Source organism: Miniopterus schreibersii (genome assembly GCF_964146895.1).
Source record: "Miniopterus schreibersii genome assembly, chromosome: 1".
NCBI classification, from domain to species: Eukaryota; Metazoa; Chordata; class Mammalia; order Chiroptera; family Miniopteridae; genus Miniopterus; species Miniopterus schreibersii.
Window position 1 is genome coordinate 176,254,393 of NC_138101.1, and position 23,043 is coordinate 176,277,435.

The following is a 23,043-nucleotide window of genomic DNA, read 5'->3' on the forward strand; positions in this document are numbered from 1 at the left end:
TTGGAATTGAACTGGGTTAGAGATGGGTTGAGAATATAGTAGCTTTTTATTTCCTTATTCCTGAATGACAATAGATTTAACTTTATATTTATAGGTTCCACCCTAGCTCTAGCCTCCAGCCTAACCAATACAAGCCTCAAAAATGGGCAAATACCACTCTGTCTTCTTGTGTGTAGCACCATAATCTACAGTTATTCATAGGAGGAAAACAGCCATGTTTGGCTATAGTCGCGGGATTATTAAAATAATTGCAGGAGATAAGGCTGGAAAGTTAGGTTGGAGTCACATTAAATGATTTGTATGTCTTAGGAAGGGAAGCTTCTAGAGAGTTTGAAGCAAAGATATTTTCAGATTTTATTTTAAAGGATATACTGTCCATATCAAAATGAATTAGAAGGATGCAGAGAAAGTCAGAACACTTAAGATGCTTTATACCAATCTTGATGACCAATGCTAAAGACAAGACTCTTGTCAGTGGCAACAGTAATGGAAAATATGGGAGGTACATCACAGTGGTTAATAAAATAAGCTCTGCACCTTAATTGAACTGTGACCTTGTGTGTGTCTTAATCATTCTGTGTTTTCCTAAGAATACTTTCGTTGGATATAAAACCTGCTGTTGTGAGAATTAAATGTTTGTCAAGTACTTAGCATAGTACCTGCTACATAGTAAACACACAGTAAATGACACTTATTTGAAACGATCCAAGTAGACTTGAGAAGCAAGGATTAGAAATAAAGATTAACCCAGGTTTTTAGCTTAGACAGCTTCATGGAAGAATCCTATTTGAGGGGAATAATGAATGTCAGGGGTCTTTAAGGCGTACAGGTAATATCCTATAACTGGAAATGTATTCATTCCCCCAACCATGTAATTTAATAGTTTTGTCTGTTTTGTTCACTGTTGATGGCTTTCATCTCTCTTCTTTGCTGGTACGATTCATTTAATTGAGAGGCCTTTTTTGTATGTTATCTTCTCCTCAGAATAAGAGCATCCCAGAGAAATGATGGAAAAAATACATGTATTTCAAATATAAAGAATATCAAATTGCTACAGGCTTTCTCTCTACTGTATTTCTGATCATTTAGCCCCCATTTTTAAAGTTTTTTTTTTTTTTTTTAATCGTCACTTGAAGATACATGTTTATTGACTTTAGAGACAGAGGAAGGGGGAAGGAGAGAGAGGAGAAAGAAAGAGAGAAACATCAATGTGAAAGAGAAACATCAGTCAGTTGTCTCCCTTACAAGTCCCAACTGGAGGATTGAACCTGCAACTTAGGTGTGTGCCCTGACCTGGAATCAAACCCACGACCTTTTGGTGCATGGATGATGCTCCAGCCAACTGAGCCATACTGGCCAGGGCTAGCCCCCCTTTTGAAAAACTAGAACTTAGCATTACCGTTCTATAATATGGAATATGTAATTTCCTCTCAGCGTCAGAACAATCCGATCTGGTAAAGGAACAGTTCTTGGCTGTCTTGGAAAAGATAGTTTAAGCCTACCTGTCATTCTGCTGTTTTTTTACTGCCTATAGATAGATCAATGTTCTATTGTCTCTCTTACTAATTATTACATAATATCTTTATATAGAAGTCATGGCTAAAATTCCACCAGAATACTATGATTTCTTTGTCCTTGTTAAAATGAATTTCCTCTGCTATTCTTTGGTAATGGACATATAAATTATATTGTAACATCTAAAAGATTTTTTTAGCACTAATATTTTAATGGAAAGATGAAATCCCAGTGACAGTTATTACTATAAAAGTTATTGAAAATTAGACCTTTTATATTGCACATAAAGCTATCAGAAAATAAAACTGTTTCCAGATGGTTTTTATTAAGAATTTTAAGTAGAACTTAATTAGTTGCATAATATATATTATTAGTGCCCAGTGATTTTTTAGCAGTATTCAGCCTCGGACAAAATGTTCAAAGGAAAAGTCACATCATATACAAAAGTTTGTCAGAAGTTTATCATTGACATTTGAGAGAAGGTGACAGAAGTGGGATGGGCTAAATAGTGAGAAAATGAAAAAGGTTAAAGGATTGGTAAGTAATGATTTACTATAGACTTTAAGTATATATAATTAGTTTTACAATTCCTGGTCTTAATGTATTTGAGACAGATCAAGATGTACTAGAGTCAGGAAATAAGAAGATAGCTAAGAAATACTAAAGTATATAATCTGGCTGCATATTCACCTTTATGCTGTTTACTAAGCGATATGTCAGTACTTCCTGAATGAACATGTGGCCTGCTAAAGCAGTTATACTCAGTAATCTTGGGGGTTGTGGATATCTTGACCTCCCAAACTCCCACCTCCACTCCCATCCCTCAGAAATATCCTCATAGGTATATATGATTTTACAAGAAATATAAACCATGGACCATGATAAGAACACAGACCCTTGCTCTACCAAAATAGCCTAGCTTGAATAAAATAATCAGGAGTTTTTGAGTGAGAAAATTGATATAAAGCTATAAGCAGCACGTTTTAATATTCCTGTTGGCTAGATTGTTCATAGAATTAACAAAGAGCTTACTAAACTTTTTTATCATAAGTTGTTCATTATCAGGCTGGTCACATAAATTTCCTTCGTTTAGTGTAATGTCTCTGTAAAATGGGAATAAATACTCTTGCCATTATCTTATAGAATAAGCAGGTTTTTCCTTACTTGTTGGGGAATTCTTTAGCAGTAGGCCACAATATAACCAAAACTAAAGAAACTTGAAATTGATCTATAGTAGAAAAGGAATGGTGTTACAGGTAAAATACACACAAAAATGTGAATGTGGTTTCTCAGCTGTGTTTAACAACTTTGAGAACTAAATTTAGTATACTAAAGAGAGAAATGGTTCTTTCTCCTGTTTTAAAAGTCCCTTTTAGTTTTTATTGAAGTATATTGAATACCTATTATTGAATTGCTCTCAAACTAGTGGTGTTATAGTTCCCTTTTGCTTTGATACAAAGCAAACTAATTCTAGAATTCTAATAGGAATTTTGATGAGAGATTTTTGTTTGTTTGTTTTCCATATTTCATCCATTTGCTTTTCCTAGGTAGCAAATATTTGATTGATTGGAGAAAGCCTGAAACTGCATTTCTTAAGGATTCCTATTAGAGTCATCTTGAGATAATGTGTTTGCTTTACTATTACATGGTTTTAATTATTTATTCCAAAATCCTCTTCAGAGGTCCAGTCAGTCTTAAAACAAACTTTAATGTCTAAACTTTATTTAGGTCACCTATTATATCAGTGAAGAGTACAAATATGCATAAGACCTGACTCTTAAGCTCAGGGAAAGCCTTAGGGAAAAACAGGATAAAAAATGTCAAAAGACATATCTCTTAAATCCATTTAGCTCCATAAATTATTTGATTATTCTGTTTCACTGTTTATCTTTCCTTTAAAATATGACATTTCGCTCTGGCCAGGCAATTCAGTTGGTAAGAGCATCATCCCCATATGCCAAAGTTGCGGGTTCGATCCCTGGTCAGGGCACATACAAGAAATCAACCAATGGCCTGGCCGGGCGATGCTCAGCGATTGAGCATCAACCTAGGATCCAGGCAATCGGGGTTCGATTCTCAGTCAGGGCACATGCCCCGGTTGCGGGCTCGATCCCCAGTAGGGGGCGTGCAGGAGGCAGCCAATCAATGACTCTCTCATCATTGATGTTTCTGTCTCTCTTTCCCTCCCTCTCTCCTCTCCTCTCTCTGAAATCAATAAAGATATATTTTTTAAAAAAGAAATCAACCAATGAATACATAAATGAGTGGAACAGCAAATGCATGTTTCTCTCTCTCTCCCTCTCTCACTTTCTCTTCCGCCCTCCCTTCCTCTCTCTCCCTTTTTCTCTCTCAAATCAATAAAAAAAATATGACATTTCAATTATCAGTCTTTCAGAGTTAATAATAAAAGGATTATCATGAAACCTGACTCTACTCTGAGGCGATTAAGGTTGTAGAGAATCACCATACTTAGTGTAACTCTGACATAAATAATGTTGAAAATAACAAAATTAAATATTTATTCAATGCTTACAATGTGCTAAATATTCTGCCAACTTCTTAACTTGCTCCAGTGAGATTCCATCTTATTAGGAGCAAACTCTTGGTATTCTGTGAAGGAACTGAATCCTCATCACAATACAGTATTCCCATACTGTTGAGATGATTGCAGAATGTGAACGCAGGTTACCCTCATTCAGAACAATACACTATGGATTCCAAAGCACAGATTAATTATACTTGGATAACTAGGCATGTCATATAGTTGCATCTACTCATTTCTATTTCTTCCAGCAGTGAAAGGATTAATATATTGTTATCTAGTAAAAGTTGAGAAAATTATATTGATAAAAAACATTTATAAAGTATGATAAAAGGATTATCATAATAGTAATCTGCTGTTGACAACCATTTGACACAATCACTGCAGGATCTTACATTGCATAATTAAGACAACAACAAACAGAACTTAATAATTCACATTGTTTAAAATATCTTCATAAGCAGTATATGCAGTATTTGACATTTTATTGCTTGAGGTTTAAATGAAGAGAATTAAACTGACATTGGTCGATAGACTAAGTATCATACCACTTAAATAAAACAATAGCTCTCATTTTCTTGGAAGGAGAAAGCCTGAAATATCACCTTGGGTTGACATTTTTGTGTGGTTGTGTGAGAATAACAAATAATTTGAAATGCAACAAAATCTTAGTTCTGATATCTTCTCTGTGCAGGAGGTGTGTTAAGGAAATATATAAACACACATATGCTTTTAAAAATATGTGTTATAATGTATACAATATTTATGTACATGCAAATGGAAAAGACTAATGTATGAAAAATAATGCATGAATACTCCTGGATAAAGACACCTGCTTATGCGGTGTCTTTAAAACCTCCCAAATACCCCAGGAACCCTTGTACTTGTCATTTTAGTAATCACTTGCACGATGAAGCTGTTGTTTGAAGAACTTAGTGAAAGCTCATATTACATTAAAATATTGAAAAAAATGTGTCTGTATTTTCTCCAGTGAATAAAATTTATTTTTAAAAAGGTTTTAGGAACGTATATTTTTACAATGTTGATTTTTTTTTACCTTATTTATTTTTTGTTTAAAATATAATATTACAATGTTAATTTTAAAGTGATTTGGAGTTAGATTTGCAAAGCCAAATAGGACCAGAGAAAGAGATATCTACTCCAGATAATATATGAATACAGAAAAGATGAGACTAATGGACAAGGAATGGGAAAATCTGTGTAGAAAAATAAATAAGAAGTTAAATTAATTCAAGCAACAACTTGGGGAAAAAAGACATGAAAGAAAATTTTAGGAAAATATATATTTTAGGAAAATTTCCCTAAAATATAAGAGCCTGATTTCAAGTTAAGATACTTGGATATTTAAAATTGTTCACATTGTTATTTTGTTAGTGGAAATGATATTTGTGTCATTTATAAAAACTAGTAACTGCACACTTTGAAAACAGTAAGAAACAAAATTCTAACCCATTTTAAAATCTTACATTTGAAGAATTTTAGTGGATTTTGAACCCATTTATTAAAAATATAAAAAAGAGATACAGGAAAAAAGAACAAGTAAAAAAATATTTTATAAAGTAACACCTTCCAATTTTTTTGTAAGGATAAGTAATTAATATCATGAAAGGTGAAAATTTATCAGCCCCATTTCAAAAAGTCATTTGCATATTTGATGGATGAGATTAAAAAATGAATGTTTTATGATCATTTAGTAGGTATAGCTAATGTACTTCTTCCATTTCAGTCTACTTATGTTTTAAAGCTATCTTTTACTTTGTAATCACTATATCACAAAATATCAAACCAAGATTTCTTCAGATAATGCATCACATTGCTCTCATAAAAAAAGACTAGTGAGAAAAACATTTTTTGCACAGTTAATTAGTAAGATAAATTATTTTAAATATTATGTCATTTTTATCTCATCCTTTAAAGTTTTTATTTAAGTATGATATGCTAAATGTTTTAGTCCAGTGGTATGTGAAAATAACATTCAGAAATTGTCTTACTGATAGAGATGCATGATCAAAATTTTAGAGACCTTTCTTAGAGAGGAGACATCTAAACAAGTAAATTTCAGCAAAATATGATAAGTGCTATTACAAGGATGTGACAAGGAACACACACATGGGGAACAAATTGCCTGCAGGAAGTCACTGTAGACTTTACAGGGATGACCCTAAAACTGTGTTTTATTAAGTATAGATAGGAATTTGTTAGGTGGTTATATCAGAACTCTGTAATAGACCAAAGAAAAGTGCGACATTTCTCAAATGATTTTATATTGGTGAGGTCAGCTTAATTCATTGATTCATGTTTCCACCAATGCAGGGAAAAGAAAAAAATCTGTTATAACAGATGAGTATGAGACTCCAGGTAGATGTAGAGAATAATGGCTTGTCTAAACTTGCTTCCTTTTAGCTCCGTTACTGTCCCATTTTTCTCTTTATGGACTTCTCTGCTCTTGGTCAAGAGAAAAATATTGCTAAAAATCTCTATTGATGGTTTTCATTCTGATCATGGTAAAGAGAATGTTATGTATTTATAAATGCATATATCTGTAAAACAAGTTTTCTTAAGATGGTCATATACCTATTTCATAGCACTAACCATGATATATTGACATACCACATTATATTAAATTGTTCATTCCTCTAAGCTCTCCCACATCAAAGACATTTGTCATGCCTTTTTTTTATTCCCATATTTTCCTGGCACATACTAAGCATTGGAATGTTTCTTTTTCTTTTTTTAATAGTTAATGTTTATTACATTGAAATAGTTACCACATGACCAAGACACTTACATGACTGACACACTGATGAGCGAGGTTAAGTGGCTGAAGTGGTTTCTGCTTTGGGTATGGCACAACCACAGCTGCAGCACCCAGCTTTTAGCAAGGAATGGAGAAATAGGAATCCGAGGCAAGCAAGAAGAGCAGTGTTGCCTCACTCTCATCAAAGGGTTACAGTTAGAAACTCCTGGAAGTTAGGGTCCTAAGTGAATGGATTACTCCCTCTAACCCAAGCCTGAAAGCAGGGTTCTGAACCTCCACAAGGCTGAGGTTGCTTGTGAATTTCTTCAAGGTTGGAAACTGCCCAATAGCCTGGTGCAGGTGCAGGGTGGTTGTTTTGGTTTTTAATCACAAGGAGATTCACTTGAATTACCGCAAGTAAGAAGAAGGGTATTTCAAGGATACAAGGGAGGTTGCATCCTTCACCATGCAAGAGAAAACAAAGCAACTGGGCTTTGGGGAGACAAGAGCCAGAGGTTGGTCTGTATCCTGAGATGAGGCTCTGGAGACCTCTGACTGGAATGAATGGAGCTTTCCTCTGGTGTTCCATCATTAATGGATCCTAGTTACTCTTTACTTGTCTGCTTCTTTCTTTTATGCAGTTGTATTCTTTCTCTTGGTGATTGTATTTCCTCTACCCCAACTTCTGCTTCTTACAAATTCAGTTTGCACAAGGCTCATCAAGCTTCCACAAGGCTTTTAGCTCCTATAGCTGCCATTGCTAACTGCCTAATTCTCTTAGTCAGAATTCTCTAGAGATACCAGAAATCCGATTGGTTCATTTCAGCTTTCTTTTCTTTAAATTAAACTTACCGCGGTGTCATTGGAAAGCAGTATGAAGTTACCTCAAAAAATTAAAAATGGAACTGCCTTATGACCCAGTGATTCCTCTTCTGGAAGTATATCCAAAGAAACCCAAAACACTACTTTGAAAGAATATATACACCCCTATGTTCATTGCAGCAGCATTTACAATAGCCAAAATCTGGAAACATCAGTAGTGCCCATCAGTAGATGAGTGGATAAAAAAGCTGTGGTACATTTACACCATGGACTACTATGCCGTTGTAAAAAAAAAAGGGAAATCTTACCTTTTGTGACAGCATGGATGGACCAGGAGAGCATTATGCTAAGTGAAATAAGCCAATCAGAGAAAGACAAGTACCATATGATTGCACTTTTATCTGTGGAATCTAATGAACAAAATAAACTAACAAAGTGGAGACAGTCTTATGGATACAGAGGAACAGACTGACAGCTGTCAGCGGGGGGGGGGGGGGGGGTTGGGTGACAAGGGTGAAGGGATTAAGCAAACAAACAAAAACCTCCTGGACACAGACAGTGGTATGGGGGAGGCAGAAGAAGGCAAAGAGGGGATACAAGGTGATAGAAGCAGACTTGACTTGGGGTGGTAAACACACAATACAATATAAAGATGATGTGTTGTAGAATTGTATGCCTGAAACCTGTATAATTTTTTTAACCAATGGAATGTTTCTTGAACTGAATGAGTAAATGATGTAATCATGTTGAGACTTTATACCAGTTCATTTAAATGTAACTCACATCAAGTTTACTTTCAAAGCTGTTTTGAAGTTTATTATAAAGGATGTGTAAACTTATGACTAACAAAATATAAATAGGAAATAGCCAGAAAAAGAGGAGCATGCAAAGGTGATAACTGTGAAAGTAGCTGTATCCGTACTGTATAGTTGCATTAAAAAATCACCATCTAGCCTAGTGACTTAAAACAACAATGATTTATTATTTCTCAAAAATCTGTGGGTATGCTGTGCTCCGCTGGGTGTATCTTCTTCTGGTCTTACCTGGGGTCACTCACGTGGCAGAAATAATTTTTCAGCTCAACTGGAGCTGGAGAATTTAAGATGACCTCACTTAGATGTCTGGGATCTTGGTGCTGTCTGTTCTGCTACACCTTTCTCTCCACATGGTCTTTCATCATTCCATCATTTAGCCTAGGCTTGCTTTCATGGTGATACAAATTACCAAAAGAGTGAAGGCAGAAGCTGTGAGGCCTTTTGAGACCTAGGCTTCAGAACCCACATACCATGATTTTCTGCCCCATTCTGTTGGTCAAAGTCACCAAGTGCAGCTGAGATGCAAAGATTATAGAAATAGACTCCACCTGTCGACAGGAGGATTTATAAAGAATACATGGCTATATTTAACCTACCACGGTAGTATATGCATAGTTGTAGAGGGCACATTTTTTTCCTGAGCTTGCTGAAAATGAGGGGAAATGAGACATTAAGGTAGTAAATATCAGAATGAACAAATACCAGAAATTTCCATTTTAAAAATTATTTTATTTTTTAATATATGCAAATTATAAAGAATTTCAGAAATGCTAAAAAGGAAGTAAAAAGTAAAGTGCACTTCAAATCTACCCAGAAATAACTATTATTAAGATTATTTGTAAAACATACCAACATCTTTTATGCCTATTTTATAGATAGAAGACTGGACGGATGCTTGAGTGAAAGACTGAGCTATGCAAAATTAGGATAATTCCCTAAAGCTAATACCAAATAGCACTGTATTTCATTTAACAGAAGAAAAAGAAAGTGAATAGAAGAGTATACTATAAGAGTTGTTATATGCTAAACAGAGATCTCACTAAAATTAAAAAATAGGAAAATAATAGGTTACTGTCATATTTTTAACTGCCTTTTTAAACCTTAGGATTGGTTGAATCACTGCTATGAAAGATAAGAATATGAGCAGTGTTATAGTTTCTTTTACCTACCCTCTGCTTACCTTCAAATTTTGTTTAATATATGATTATTTAAAAAACAAAAAACAACAGTACAACAAAACCTAATTGAATAGTATCCAGTCCTCACTCAGCTTATTTCACAAACCATTGCCTAGATGTTGGAAGAAAGATAAAGTCAGCCTGGACTATATCAGATCTGGACAGATTTGTACAGAGAAAAATGGAGGAAGTAAGAAACCAGGGACAATATATCTTTTTTGGAATGTTCTGCTTTTCTCTGAGATTTTATTAAATGTTCAAGACTAGAGTCTTTTTGTCTAGATAAGAGTTTAAGTCATTATTACATGGGGTATCACTAGGTTACAGATTAGTTCCCCAACTCAGTGTGCATTTGTTCCTGGAACCTTCATCTTGATCAGAGATAGTCAGCCCTTTGTTTTATTTATTTCACACAGCAGTTGCTTACAAGATGAAATAGATGAGTCCCTTTCAGTTTGCATCTCTCTTGATTTGAAGATATTAGTGAGAATTTTTAGGATTTTGATAATTTACCACATGACTTCTTTGGGAGCCAAAGCAGCATTAGGAGCCTCACTATGCTGCACTATGTATGCTTCTCAAAGCTCCTTCATTTTTGTCCTTGACCATCTAACTTTTGAGATTTATAGCATGAACTTTCTTATTTGATTGTTGCTGGTGGAGGTGTTTTCTTCTAGTTTTTACTATTTTTTGTTCATTTTAGATGATGAGGGGGGAAATTCTAACATTTACAACTTCATTCTACTATGCTAACCTGGAAGCTCAAGGCAATAAGTTTTTAAAGATACACCTTCAATATAAGGGAAAATTATTCATTAAAATAGACATTGTCTTCAGCCTCAGTTTTGCAATAGATGCATAGCAATTTTTCATAAAGGTGGCTCATGTAGAAATCTCAGTGACATACTGTCTGGTTGAGGCAGCCAAATATTAAGGTATATTTCAGAATGAAAGGAATCTTACAGGTGCTGAAACAAATATGATAAGATAAATTGCTTTCAGGTTGTCTTAACACCATAAAAAAATAGACTCATTATCTTAGTGGTACATAGAAAGCATAGTTAGTCCAGTTTAATGTGCATATTTATTACCTTAAAGAATCTTTCTAAAAATGCAGATTCTGATTCAGTAGACTTTGGATGGGACCTGAGATTCTGTATTTCTAACAAGCTCCCAGGTTATACAAATGCTGTTGGTCTTCAGATAATACTTTTTGTAGCAAGGGTCTAGACTACTGTAGACTCAGAGCTCCTCTACTTGACTCAAGACAAGGGACCGTGCCTTATTCATCTTTGGTTCCCTGTTATCTAATGAAGTACCTGAATTAAAGTATGTCAGAAATATTTTCTTGTTAAATAATTAGATGACTACTTGAACAATACTTAATTGAGCTCAAGATATCAAATGCTATTTTTAATTGAATTTATTGTGGTGATATTGGTTAATAAAATTATACAGGTTCCAGGTGTACAGTTCTATAATACATCATCTGTATATTGTGTGTTCACCACCCCAAGTCAAGTCTCCTTCCATCACCATTTATCTTGTTTACCTTCTTGGGGAGGACGGTTTCAGGGCTTGGTGAAAAGGTGAAGGGATTAAGGAAAAAACAACAATTTATAGATACAGACAACATATCAAATGTGTGAATGAAAGAAGTCTTTACAGTAGGTATTACCAGTTATGCATCCTGGGAATAGAAAAACAGGTAATATTCTATGATGCAACTAAACTTAAGCTGTATGACAACCAGTTGAGTAAGCTGAAATTCACTTTCAGGTAACTGAACAAATTGTCTCCTTAAGTAATTTTCAGTTGCTTGGCTGCATTTTAAAAATTGCCTGGGAAGCTCTTAAAAATCCCAATGTCCAGGTTGTACCCCAGATATGGGACCCAAGCATCAGATAATTCCGGGGTATAATCAAGGTTGAGAACCATTGAAACCAGAGTCAGTCTTTCATTTATTTCTTTAACTTTTAACAGCTAATACATGGTATAGGTACTCAATAAATGTTTACATAATCACTGGATGAATTATGTTATAAGGGAGTATTGCCTATTGCCAAACAGTAGAACTATTCAGTATAAAGGGACTATTTTAACTATATTAGCATTTTGAATTTAGGAAAGTTTTAATGCCCTCTTTATGTTGACAGTACAGAAAATTGGCATTCAATATAGATTTTTTTGTGCTTGAGATATTGATTCAACTTTGATATCATATCATTTTTTATCAAGATCTGATGTAAGTGGAATGTGGTCAGAGATGAGAAATCTGTGGCACAGGCACTCCAGTACTGTGATGGGGTACGTAGGAATGTTAAAAAGAAATCTCAAGTGTTCTAGGATCTATTAATGGGAGGACAAGGTCAGTTAATCTTGTTGCTGAGTTGTGACATCAACTTGTTTTTTTGTAGACTAGAAATAATAACTACTTAGAATGATGAGTATTTATACTTTTCCACTTTATAAATAGAAGCACAAGTCAATGGAAGTTTTACGTTTGGTTTGTGAACCACCTCATAATAACTTTTATTATGATACTTGATTTTGTGTGTGAGCTTTCCTCAGAACAATATTATAACTGTATCAGGGATAGAAGTTCTTTAGTTGGGCTCTCAGTAGTCTCTAATTTATATCTTTTAAAAATAGTTTGTTGCCATTAATAAGTTATAGCAGGGGGAAAATATTCATTTGGAGCTTTGGGTCCTCCATTCCTGTGATGCTAGAATGAAATAAAAATGTGCAAAGATAGGGAAAAATCATTTTTAGGTCCCAAATTTCCTTCTAACTAATTATCCTGCATTTTTGTGTCACTGATAAATTTGAGAACTGAGAATATTGTATTTTACATCTAGGTATTAGCCTGCTACTTGTATTTTACACCTAGGTATCAGCAATTAAGTAATATAATTGTATTATTAAATTTTGGACTTGAATTATATTATAAAAAGATAATGAAACAATTTAAAAGTGCATGTAATAGTTCTTTCTAATAAATAGCTAAAATGTAGAATGGATGAAAAAAATTACCAATAGTGTAAGCTGACAAGAAATTCTAGTTCCACTTCTTTACAAACTTAGTTGGATAACTTTGATTAAGTTGCTTAACCACTTTGTACTTCAACTTTCTTATCTGGAAAATGAAGAGGCAAATCTTCTAAGATGTCTACCAACTCCAAAATTTTATGGTATATAATTCTATATAAGTTTTAAGTTTGCTGTGTGAAGCACCTCATAATGACTTTTATTATGATACTCATTGATTTTGAGTATCCTAATAAATATTTATTGAGTATGTAAACATACATAAACATTTATTGAGTACCTATACCATGTATTAGCTATTAAAAGTTAAAGAAATAAATGAAAGACTGACCCTGGTTTCAAAGAGCTCATAGTCAAATAATGGTTCTCAACCTTAATTATACACTGGAATTATCTAGGGAGCTTGAAAAAATACTGATGCTTGAGTCCCATCTCTGGGCTCTCTAAGTGTCATAGTATTGTTGCGGGGGAGAGGGGAGGACTTTAAGCAGTCATTTATTCCTACACCTTTCTTTTAAGGCAATCATGTAAAATAATTCCTGAAAAAATGATAAAACTTCCCTAAACAACTTGAAACTTAGCAGAAAATATTGACATAATTAGAGGCAGAATATAGGGGAACATATATTGAGGATCTCACAGGTCTAGTTTGAATCGGAGCTCTTCTCTTACTAGCTTGTGAGCCCATGATCAAATAAGTTTCGTGATCTCTCAGAATCCATTAATGAAAAAATGAATGAGTCTGTTTCTTTAAATATGAAAATGAAGTATGACTATTTACCTGGCAGGATTGGTGTGGTTTTTAATAATGAGATCATATAACTGATACAGAGACAGTGCTCAATTTTTTTAAACTGAATATGTTTTGAATGGCTAAAAAGAACTTAGATATGCCATATGACTACATAACAAACATCAATCGCAAACTTTTTATGGTATTTCACTGAAAGTAAATGTGTTTCATTTACTACCAAGAATTTGATGCTTGCATCCTCATTTTCTATGAATAAAATAAATACCCCAAACTGCAGTGTGTTTTCAAAAACAGTGAAATTGTTCCATGAATTGTGCTTCAAAATTATTATGTTGATTGTTGAAAAGAATCTTTTTTTCCTCACTATACATAATGTATTTGAGTATGTAGATGTTTTGAGCAGACAGGCACATCCTTCTGCATATGACATTATTACTGTTTTCTTTCAGGAAACCCTGATAGATTGGTGTGATGAAAAGGAACTTAATTTGATATTAACAACTGGAGGAACAGGGTTTGCACCACGAGATGTCACTCCAGAGGTGAGATAGAATATTCTTTTCTCATATACAAAGAGTAAACTATTCATGTTATCCTAAATATCTTTAATGCTATTTTTATAATTCTGCTAGGCAGAACAAGAAACTTGTGGTGCTAAAAATGAAAAACTTACTGTGGAAGAATTATCTGAAAAAGTTTCTTGACTTTTTTCTTTGGAATTAAACTAGAAATGATATAATATGAGGAAGATTGAGCTGGTCCAGAAGGTAATCCTGCATTTGTTCAGTGGTCTATGGTATCAGCTGAATTTCAGGCATATTGCCAAAGGAGGTGATAACAGAACTCTGACTCAGCACAGCATCTAGTCTGATGTGCTTTCTTAATATAATTCAAAATTGTATCTGATTTCTCTTTTCTTGAGATACCCTTGTCACTGGTCTCAAAGCACAGTAGAATGGTTGCAGTAAATATTTATACCAATTTTATAGTTCTTTTGATGAGAAAGGGTTATGTATTTCATAATTTTAAATGTGAATTTAATAAGAAAAAAAGCAGAATTAATATCTAGACTTTATGCCACAAGACTCACCTCAACCTTTGCACAGGGGTAAAAATTAGGGAACTAATGAAGAGTAGGCAGTGCTTATTGATACAGGGGAAAAAGTCTTTCTTTTAAGGAAGCCATAAACCAGGTCTCACTTTCAAGAGTCATATGCAAATTTATATTACCACTTGTGCCATTGTTTCCTTTACCTCCCAAAATAGTGTTTCTTGTCTAACTTTCAAGTTAATGTTAACTATGTCCTATTTTCAAGTCAGTACACTATTGTATCTACTATCTTATTAACAGCAAGATATTTTTGCTGTGCACCTATTAAATAATTACTGTCCTTCTTTCAAACTTTAACCTGCACCACACTCAAACAGAGGGCTTGTTAAAACAGATTGCTGAGCCCTACCCATGGAGTTTCTGATTAAGTACAATTTGCAATGGATGCTGAGATTTTGTATTTTTTAACAAGGCCCCGGGTGATGCTGTGATGCTGATGTTACTGGACCATAGACCATACTTCTAGGCTTTGAGAACCACTATTCTAGTATATGAAAATACAAAATTAAACGAGTTGTAAAATAGTTTCTATTTTATATAAAAATCATGACAGAAATTTGTTGGATACTATTATAAGAAGGCTTATAAATAAAATGGTTTGCTTGAAATCAATCAGAATAATGTTGTATTGGGAAATTGTTAACTTCAACTGCTTACAAAATAAGTTCTCCTTACATAATTTATTTAGTCTCTGGGTCCTAAGGGGAAATGGTCCTTTGACCAATTTTTATATTTCTTTTAAACTGTGAGACTAACTTAAAAAGTACAATTGAGGGAAGCCATCTTCTGTAGAAATGTGTGTTTTGTTTTGTTTATAAGAAAATTGCCTACCTATGTGAAGACGTTGATTTTTGGTGTTAAGTGTTTGAAGTAAATTAAATTAGGTTTATATATCTCTATTTTTTGAGTGATGGTTTGATATTCTCATAATATTACTTATTTTTATATCATAAAAGTATTAAAAATTACCATGAATTCATTTATAACCAGTTAACAGCATTCTTTTTAATTGTGGGGAAATAGTTTACATCACAAAGTTTATTATTTTGTATTCTGTGGAGCTTCAAGTCAATACCAAAATGCTAGGTTGAAAATTCAGACCTTTGAATTCTGGCTCTACTACTTACTAACAAGGTGACTACAGACTAGTCATTAAACTGCTCTGTGCCTCAGTTTCCTATAAAATAAAAGTACCTATTCATCAGGGTGACTGTGAGAATTCAATGAGAACTATTGCTGGTATTTTAGTAAGTGCTATGTAAGGCTTAACTTATAGGGGTAAATATTTTTTTATTAGTTACTACATAACTACCAAGTGGACAAATTTGATAATATTTTCATGTAGAACTACCAAATGAACAGAAAGTCTTATACTAGATTTAAAGTATATCCATGAAATCATCACAATCTTGTTAAATTATTTTTAATTTTGATATAGTAAGCTTCATATTTTACCTTTTCTATCTCCATATAAATCAGAAGTCTTGAATTTCTGCCGTTCTAATATCAGTTTATTCCCCCATTTCCTTTTTTGGGTACTGTTAAGTGATAAGAGTCTATTTATTTCCATGACCTTGTATGTTTCATTATGTCAGAAACTGAGAAATTCTTTATTCTTAAATGAAGTTTTTTAGTTATCTGAAAAACAGAGAGGTGCTCTTATATTCTTATATTCATAAATGCCTATAGCAAATAACTGGGTAAAATTATATTAGTGTTTTTTTAGTGATTTAAAATACACATAAATACGTCTTCTTTATTTTTGAAAACAGGTGACTTACCTCATTGTGAATTCTTGATCTTTAGTAGATTCACTTTACTTTATATCATATCTATCTATCTCTCTATCTATCTATCTATCATCTATCTATCTATCATCTATCTATCTATCTATCTATCTATCTATCTATCTATCTATCCATCCACACACACACACACACACACACACACACACACACACACACACGGTATGATTATGTACAGCAAAAGTCCATAGAACTGTTAAGCCTTTGAAAAATTAAATGAACATGAAAACAATTAAGGGCCACCCCAAAATAATTCTACTAATTTCCCATTTCCTCTACACTCTTAATAGTTGCAATTCTTGTAATATTTAAAAACAACACTGAAATATCAGGAAAAATATAACTTTGGGACTGCAATAATATAGTTATTTCTCTTTAACTTATCTTAGATAATTTTGCCTAAAAAGAGAGAAAACTATTCCTAGGCTACATCCACCTATATACAACTTAGGGTTGCAAATATTTTTAAATGGATTCAGAAATTATTGATAGAAAACACAAATATTGATGGTCAGGTACTGATATTTTACAGTGAGTAATTTTCAATAATTAGTTTACTCTATAATCAGAAAGGAATATTGTGAGATGTGTGTGTTGTTAGAAAAAGATGAAGGAGGAAACTGCAAATTAAATGAAATAAAGCATTCTAAAGTTATCAATGGGTATGAGCCCTAGATAAAATGGGAAGTTTAATAGACTTAGATTTCTTCCCAGGTCTATTAAAGAAAAAAAGAATAGCAAGTTCAGAAAAGTGTTTCTTATTTACATATTTTATAGGAATAATGCAATCGATTGATTTTTCTAAATTATGAATTTGTTTATTTTTAGGCCCTGTGTCTTAGAATATGATTCATCTGATAGTCACATGCCTGCTGGCTCACTCCCTGTCTCTAAACATGAGATGCTATCAAAGCTAATATATATAATAGCATAATAATCCATACTTTTCAACTTTTTAGAGTTTTATTTTTATATAAAAATCTTTATTTTTTTAAATTGTATTTTCTCTGATTTTATAAAAAGGTTGGATAATCTATTGGCATTGGTGAAATGCTAGTCATTGTAATATTCTATAGATCATAAGAACTCGTTGCTATACAAAGTTATCTGTGGCCCCATTATCTCTTCAAAATGACATATTTCCAAAATAGGTATTATTACATAGAGAATATTTTATTATTTTTAAAAAGTAAAAGTATAGTTAAGGATATATAAGTGAGATGAAGTGAAAGCTCTTTAGACCTAAATTCTAGAAGAGACTAAAAGATTAAGAAGCATTAAAAGATCTATATAATTTCAAAGAAATGTTTACTATATTATGGTAAATTAGAAAATACTAATCTAATATTTGTAAGGTAAAAGTAACTTTCATCACTTTTAGAGTACTAGACTATACCACACCAGAATACAGTGTTGTATACTAACATATTATTTTTATCACAAATTAAAGAGTTAAATAAAAGCCTAGCATACATTTTAGATTTTATCCACTCATTCATTCATCAAGTTTGGTATTTTTAATTCTTAATATGTATCCAGTGCCATACTGTGTGCTCAGTTAAAAATGAATAAGGCATTGTCTCCATCCTCAAGAAACTCTTCTTTTTTATATATATATATTTTTATATCTTTATTTATTTTAGAGAGGAAGGGAGAAGGGGAAAGAGAGAGAGAGGTAGAGAAAGAAGCATCAGTGATGAGAGAGTCATTGATCGGCTGCCTCCTGCATGCCCCCGACTGGGGATCAAGCCCGAAACTGGGACCTGTGTCCTGACCAGAACTGAACCATGATCTCCCAGATCCTAGGTCGATGCTCAACCACTGAGCCACACCTGGCCGGGCCCTCAAAAAACTCTTAATCTATCACAGGGGTTGGCAAATTATGGCCTGTAAGCCATATCCAGCCTGACATCTTTTTTCATATGGCTTATGAACTAAGGAATGGATTTTTAAATGACTACGGGAAAAATCAAAAGGAGAATAATGTTTTGTGATACATGAAAATTATTTGAAATTCAAGTTTCAGTATATATAGGTGAAGTTTTATTGTATCACGGCCGCACTAATTCATTTATATGTTACCTATGACTAAAAAAGCAGAGTTGAGTAGTTGCAACCAAACCAGGTATAGCCTGTAAGGCCTAAAATATTTACCACCTGACCCTTTGCAGAAAAATTTTGCCAACCCCTGTTCTGTTGGATTACAATAAGCCATCTTTACTCACATTTTTCATTGACCTTTTAAATTGATTTTTATTGATTTTTACCTTTGTTCTTCAGAAATCTGAAATGATGTTGGGTTTCATTTCATAAATTTTTAATTTTAGAAGGAGCAAGAAAAGGGGGAAAAATCTTTTCTGCCATAGTGAAATGTATTGCCCCATTGTCTTAATAGACAGTATAGCACAACAAAAATAAAAGATCCCTTTTTCTAGGAGAGAATACATGGTAATGGACAGGTACTTGACTTAGGGTAGTGAACATACAATACAGTGTATAGATGATGTATTATAGAATTGTGCACCTGAAACCTGTATAATTTTATTAACCAGTGTCGCCCCAATAAATTCAATTAAAAAAAAGGAAAAGAAAAAAATATATATAAAATTTTGAACTTTCAAAATTGCTCCAATTAATGGATTTATAATACATTAAGTAAAATCTCACTCTTAAAATATTTTCAAACTGTTGTTCTTAGCACTCCCTCCTAACAAGTGTCCTGATATAATTGGTCATTATGAAATAAACAAAAGGAGAAATAGAAAAATCTCAGAAAATAATAAATTTGATATAAGGAGTATTTATTTAAAAGGGTTCTATGGTTCATTATGTAAGTGAAGAGGCATCTGACAAAATGACCAGTGCTGAAAAGGGTAGAATACTCAAAATCTGGTACAAAGAATGAATTTCTACGAAAAAATTATGAATTCCAGAAAGCATATTCTGATAGCCTATAATATTTATATTTCTTTGGAACAGATTACTATCTAAGCCTGTCTACAGATATTTTTCACTTAGGTTATTAGGATTTTTTAAAATCAAATCACAGAACAATAATTTATTTTATAAAATTTGTTTTATAATTAATTAAAATTTACACATTTTATAATTGTAGGTGTGAGTGTACTGTAAGCTAGGTATTATTTCATGCAGTCATTAACCATTTTTCTTTCTTACTTTATAATGCTTCAAAAACAAGAATACTGTGTAAATAAAAGGAAGGACATATAATTGCCCTAAGTTACTGACTATATATTAATGATTCTCGATTGGTGACTCTTGTGAAATTTGACATTTAACAGCTTTACCTAAAGTTAACATTTGACATTTTAGCATTCAGAAAAACTCTCCTACATTATAGCAGAAGCATAGCAAAAACACCGTGTTTAATATTTTCTGTTTTTGAAATAATTTTTTCTTTCAATTTTATTTTGTATTAGTTTCAGGTGTACAGCTTAATGGTTAGACAGTCATATACTTTATATAGTGTTCCCTTTGATATTTCCAGTACCCCAGCTGTTACCATACATCATAATTGTGGTATTGAGGTGAAGGGACTGAGAAGCACAAATTGGTAGTTAGAAAATAGTCATGGGGAAGTAAATAAAATATAGAAAATATAGTCAATAATATTGTTTTTGAAATAATTTTATCTCTAACATAGGTCATTTAAACTTTATAGTTGTTTTCAAGTATATGTTAGTAATATCTAGAAAACATTGATTACTTCCCTGGCAAAATATCATATACTGGTACTCTAGAACTCGATGAACATTTATTTTCCAGTTCTAGGATTGTTCTGATTAAAATAAAATACCTGTTATACATAGTAAAGCTAACAATAACCATATTGAGCTATGATTTTGAGTATCTTAAAATTGTTATGTATAAATAGGATAACTTGATAATATGAAATTGGTAACAGAATAGAAAACGAGAAACACTTGAAATATTTAAAACTAGATTGAGTAAAATACACCACTGCTCTGTGGTCAGAAATGGTTATATTTTATGCCATTTTGAGGAGCTCTTCCTATAATTTTTATGAAATAGTCCTGAGCATGGGAAATACATTTCCATGTCTTATCTTTGTCTAAACATTTTGACAAAGTGTGACAAAGGATGCAGTATGACACAGTGGGAACACTAAAACTGTAGAGTCAGACATACCTGAATTTGCATCCCAACTCTAACACTAAACTATGAAATTAAGGCAAATTAACCAATTCAAAGTTCATTTTTCTTAATTTGCTAAATTAGCTAATTGCTACCTCTCAAGGTTGTTTTTCTAATAATTGAGGTAATAAAAGTAGCTAATAATAATAATAACTAACACTTGTATATAGCACTTACTATGTGTCAGGTGCTGTTTTAAGCATATGTTAATTCATTTAGCCTCCAAAAAAAACCATATGAGGCAAGTACTATTATTATATCTGTTTTAAAGATGGATGTACTGAGACACAGATCAATTAATTGACTTGCCCAAGGTTATCCAAGCTAATGACAATAATGCATGTTAAAGGATCTAGTATAATGCCTGACACCTTTGTAGATGCTTGACAAATATATATATTTTTTTCTTTACATTTTTCTTTCTCATTCAGTTAACATTATTACCTATCGCCTCTAATTAGACATGGCAGCCCCAAATAATTCTGCTATTTACCATTGTGTGTCTGGTGTCTATTATTAGCTACTAACATACCTGATGGATATGTCTAAAACATAAAGGTTTAAGTCAACATTTCCCCATTAACAACTTTAAGGCATGGGGCAAAGGAACAGTAATAAGAATTTCTAAAATCTATATGATATAAATAATGTGGATTATTATTGCAGTTGCATTGTACCTCCTGATACTCTACCTAAACCTATTTATTTTGTTTTAGGTCTCTAATTCCTCTGTAGTTTAAAATTATTGGAATATGACTTTAAACAGCCCAGATATGTGATATTCAGGGTAGCATTTTTGTAATAGTCTATTTTATCTTGGGGTTTATAATTACTTTGCATTATCCATTGAAAAGCAGTTAATATCGCAAAGTATAGGCACAATTATGAACTACCCATTTGCTATAAACATTTATAGTCTTTGCTCCATTTAACGAGTATTTATCAAGCACTTTGGGCTTTATTGAGTGAATGCTAAAGTACTACGTGTTCTCCTAAAATAGTCACTTGGCTGGCAAATCAAGAGAGTATAAACCTAGAACCATAAATGTTCAGCCAATTCAAGCCAAAAGATTTCTTCAAAGGGAAGGATTAAGAGAGAGCTGAGTGATCAGGTAAAATTTTATACAAGTAGAATTTGAGCTAAAATTGAGGGAGAAAAATAGTATTTATATTAGGAGAGAAGAGGACATTACTCATAGGAGTAAGCTACAGAGAAAGATAAAATAAAGAAAATCTTCCTGGCTAGAGCAGAGAATTCACTTTACATAGAAGGATGGATAAACTAAACCTATTTATTTATTTATTTATTTACTTACTTACTTACTTACTTATTTTCAAATGCTCTAGTCAAAAGACATAGGGTAGGTGAATGGATAAGAAAACACGACTCATATATATGCTGTCTACAAGAGACCCACTTCAGAACAAAAGGTTCACATAGGCTGAAATGGAAGGAACTGGAAAAAATGTTCCATGAAATAGAAACAAACAAACAAAAAAGCTGGGATAGCAATACTTATTTCTGACAAAATAGACTTCAAAACAAAGCACATAAAAGAGACAAAGATCACTACATAGTACTAAAGGAATTGATCCAACAAGAGGGTATAACCCTGGTAAACATATATGCACCTTATTTAGCAGCATCTAGATATATTTTTAAAACTCTCAGTGAACTTTAAGGGAGAGATTGACAGCAATACAATCTTAATAGGGGACTTTAACACCCTACTGTCATCAAGGAACAAATCTTCCAGACAAAAAATCAACAGGGAAAGAGAAGCCTTAAATGACACACTAGATTTGATGGATTTAATTGATATTTACAGAACATTTCATCCCAAAGCAGCAGAGTAGACCTATGTTATTTAAATCTCTGTTTTAGAACAGCTAGAGTAATACCATCTGTAGAGATGAAAAATAGCAACTGTCATTATTCAGAGATTCCTTAGGAGCCAGAATTCATAAGTCTACTATCAACCAGTACACACAGTGAAATCATGCCATCAGAACTGTCTAAAAATAGACCCTTTAGAGAATTGGCATTTATTCGAAAGCATATCAGTACATTCCCACAAGATCTAAATTCATTCTTTTTGAAGATTGTTTCCATGCCTTTGTTTGTTTGTTTGTTTGTTTGTTTGTTTGTTTTTAAAGTCCTGTTGTAATCTACAAACATAGTTATTTGTGTATAAAATTTATAGTGCTGTGAAGTAGCAAGTTCCAATTTTGATTTGTTGTTTGGAAACCTTTTCAGTTAATAATCTTACAATCAAGACAACCAAGGAATATTTTCTTACAGATTTTGTCAGTGTTGAATCTTGAGTTAGCTTAGCATTTTATATAAAATTACAAATATAATAATAGATGAATCATGATTTCTCAAGAGTTTGAGGAAATGCTGTGTTCACAGTCTTAGCATGTCCTTTTTATCATTCCCCGCCTTTGCCTGAACATCTTAATCACTATTTCTTTCATCTGGGAGTTTGTTGCTTGTGGAACTCTAATTGTTTAAAAGT

The 23,043-nt window shown here is 32.8% G+C and overlaps 1 protein-coding gene across 6 annotated transcripts in view; it reads left to right on the forward strand.

Moving 5' to 3' along the window:
• The window catches only part of GPHN (gephyrin), a 352,065-nt gene that overhangs the window by 121,451 nt on the left and 207,571 nt on the right, over window positions 1-23,043 (forward strand). For all 6 annotated transcript variants that reach the window (XM_081136828.1, XM_081136829.1, XM_081136831.1 and 3 more), the window contains exon 4: window positions 13,882-13,974. In XM_081136828.1, the coding sequence (XP_080992954.1) occupies window positions 13,882-13,974 (93 nt within the window). The remainder of the gene's footprint in view (window positions 1-13,881; window positions 13,975-23,043) is intronic.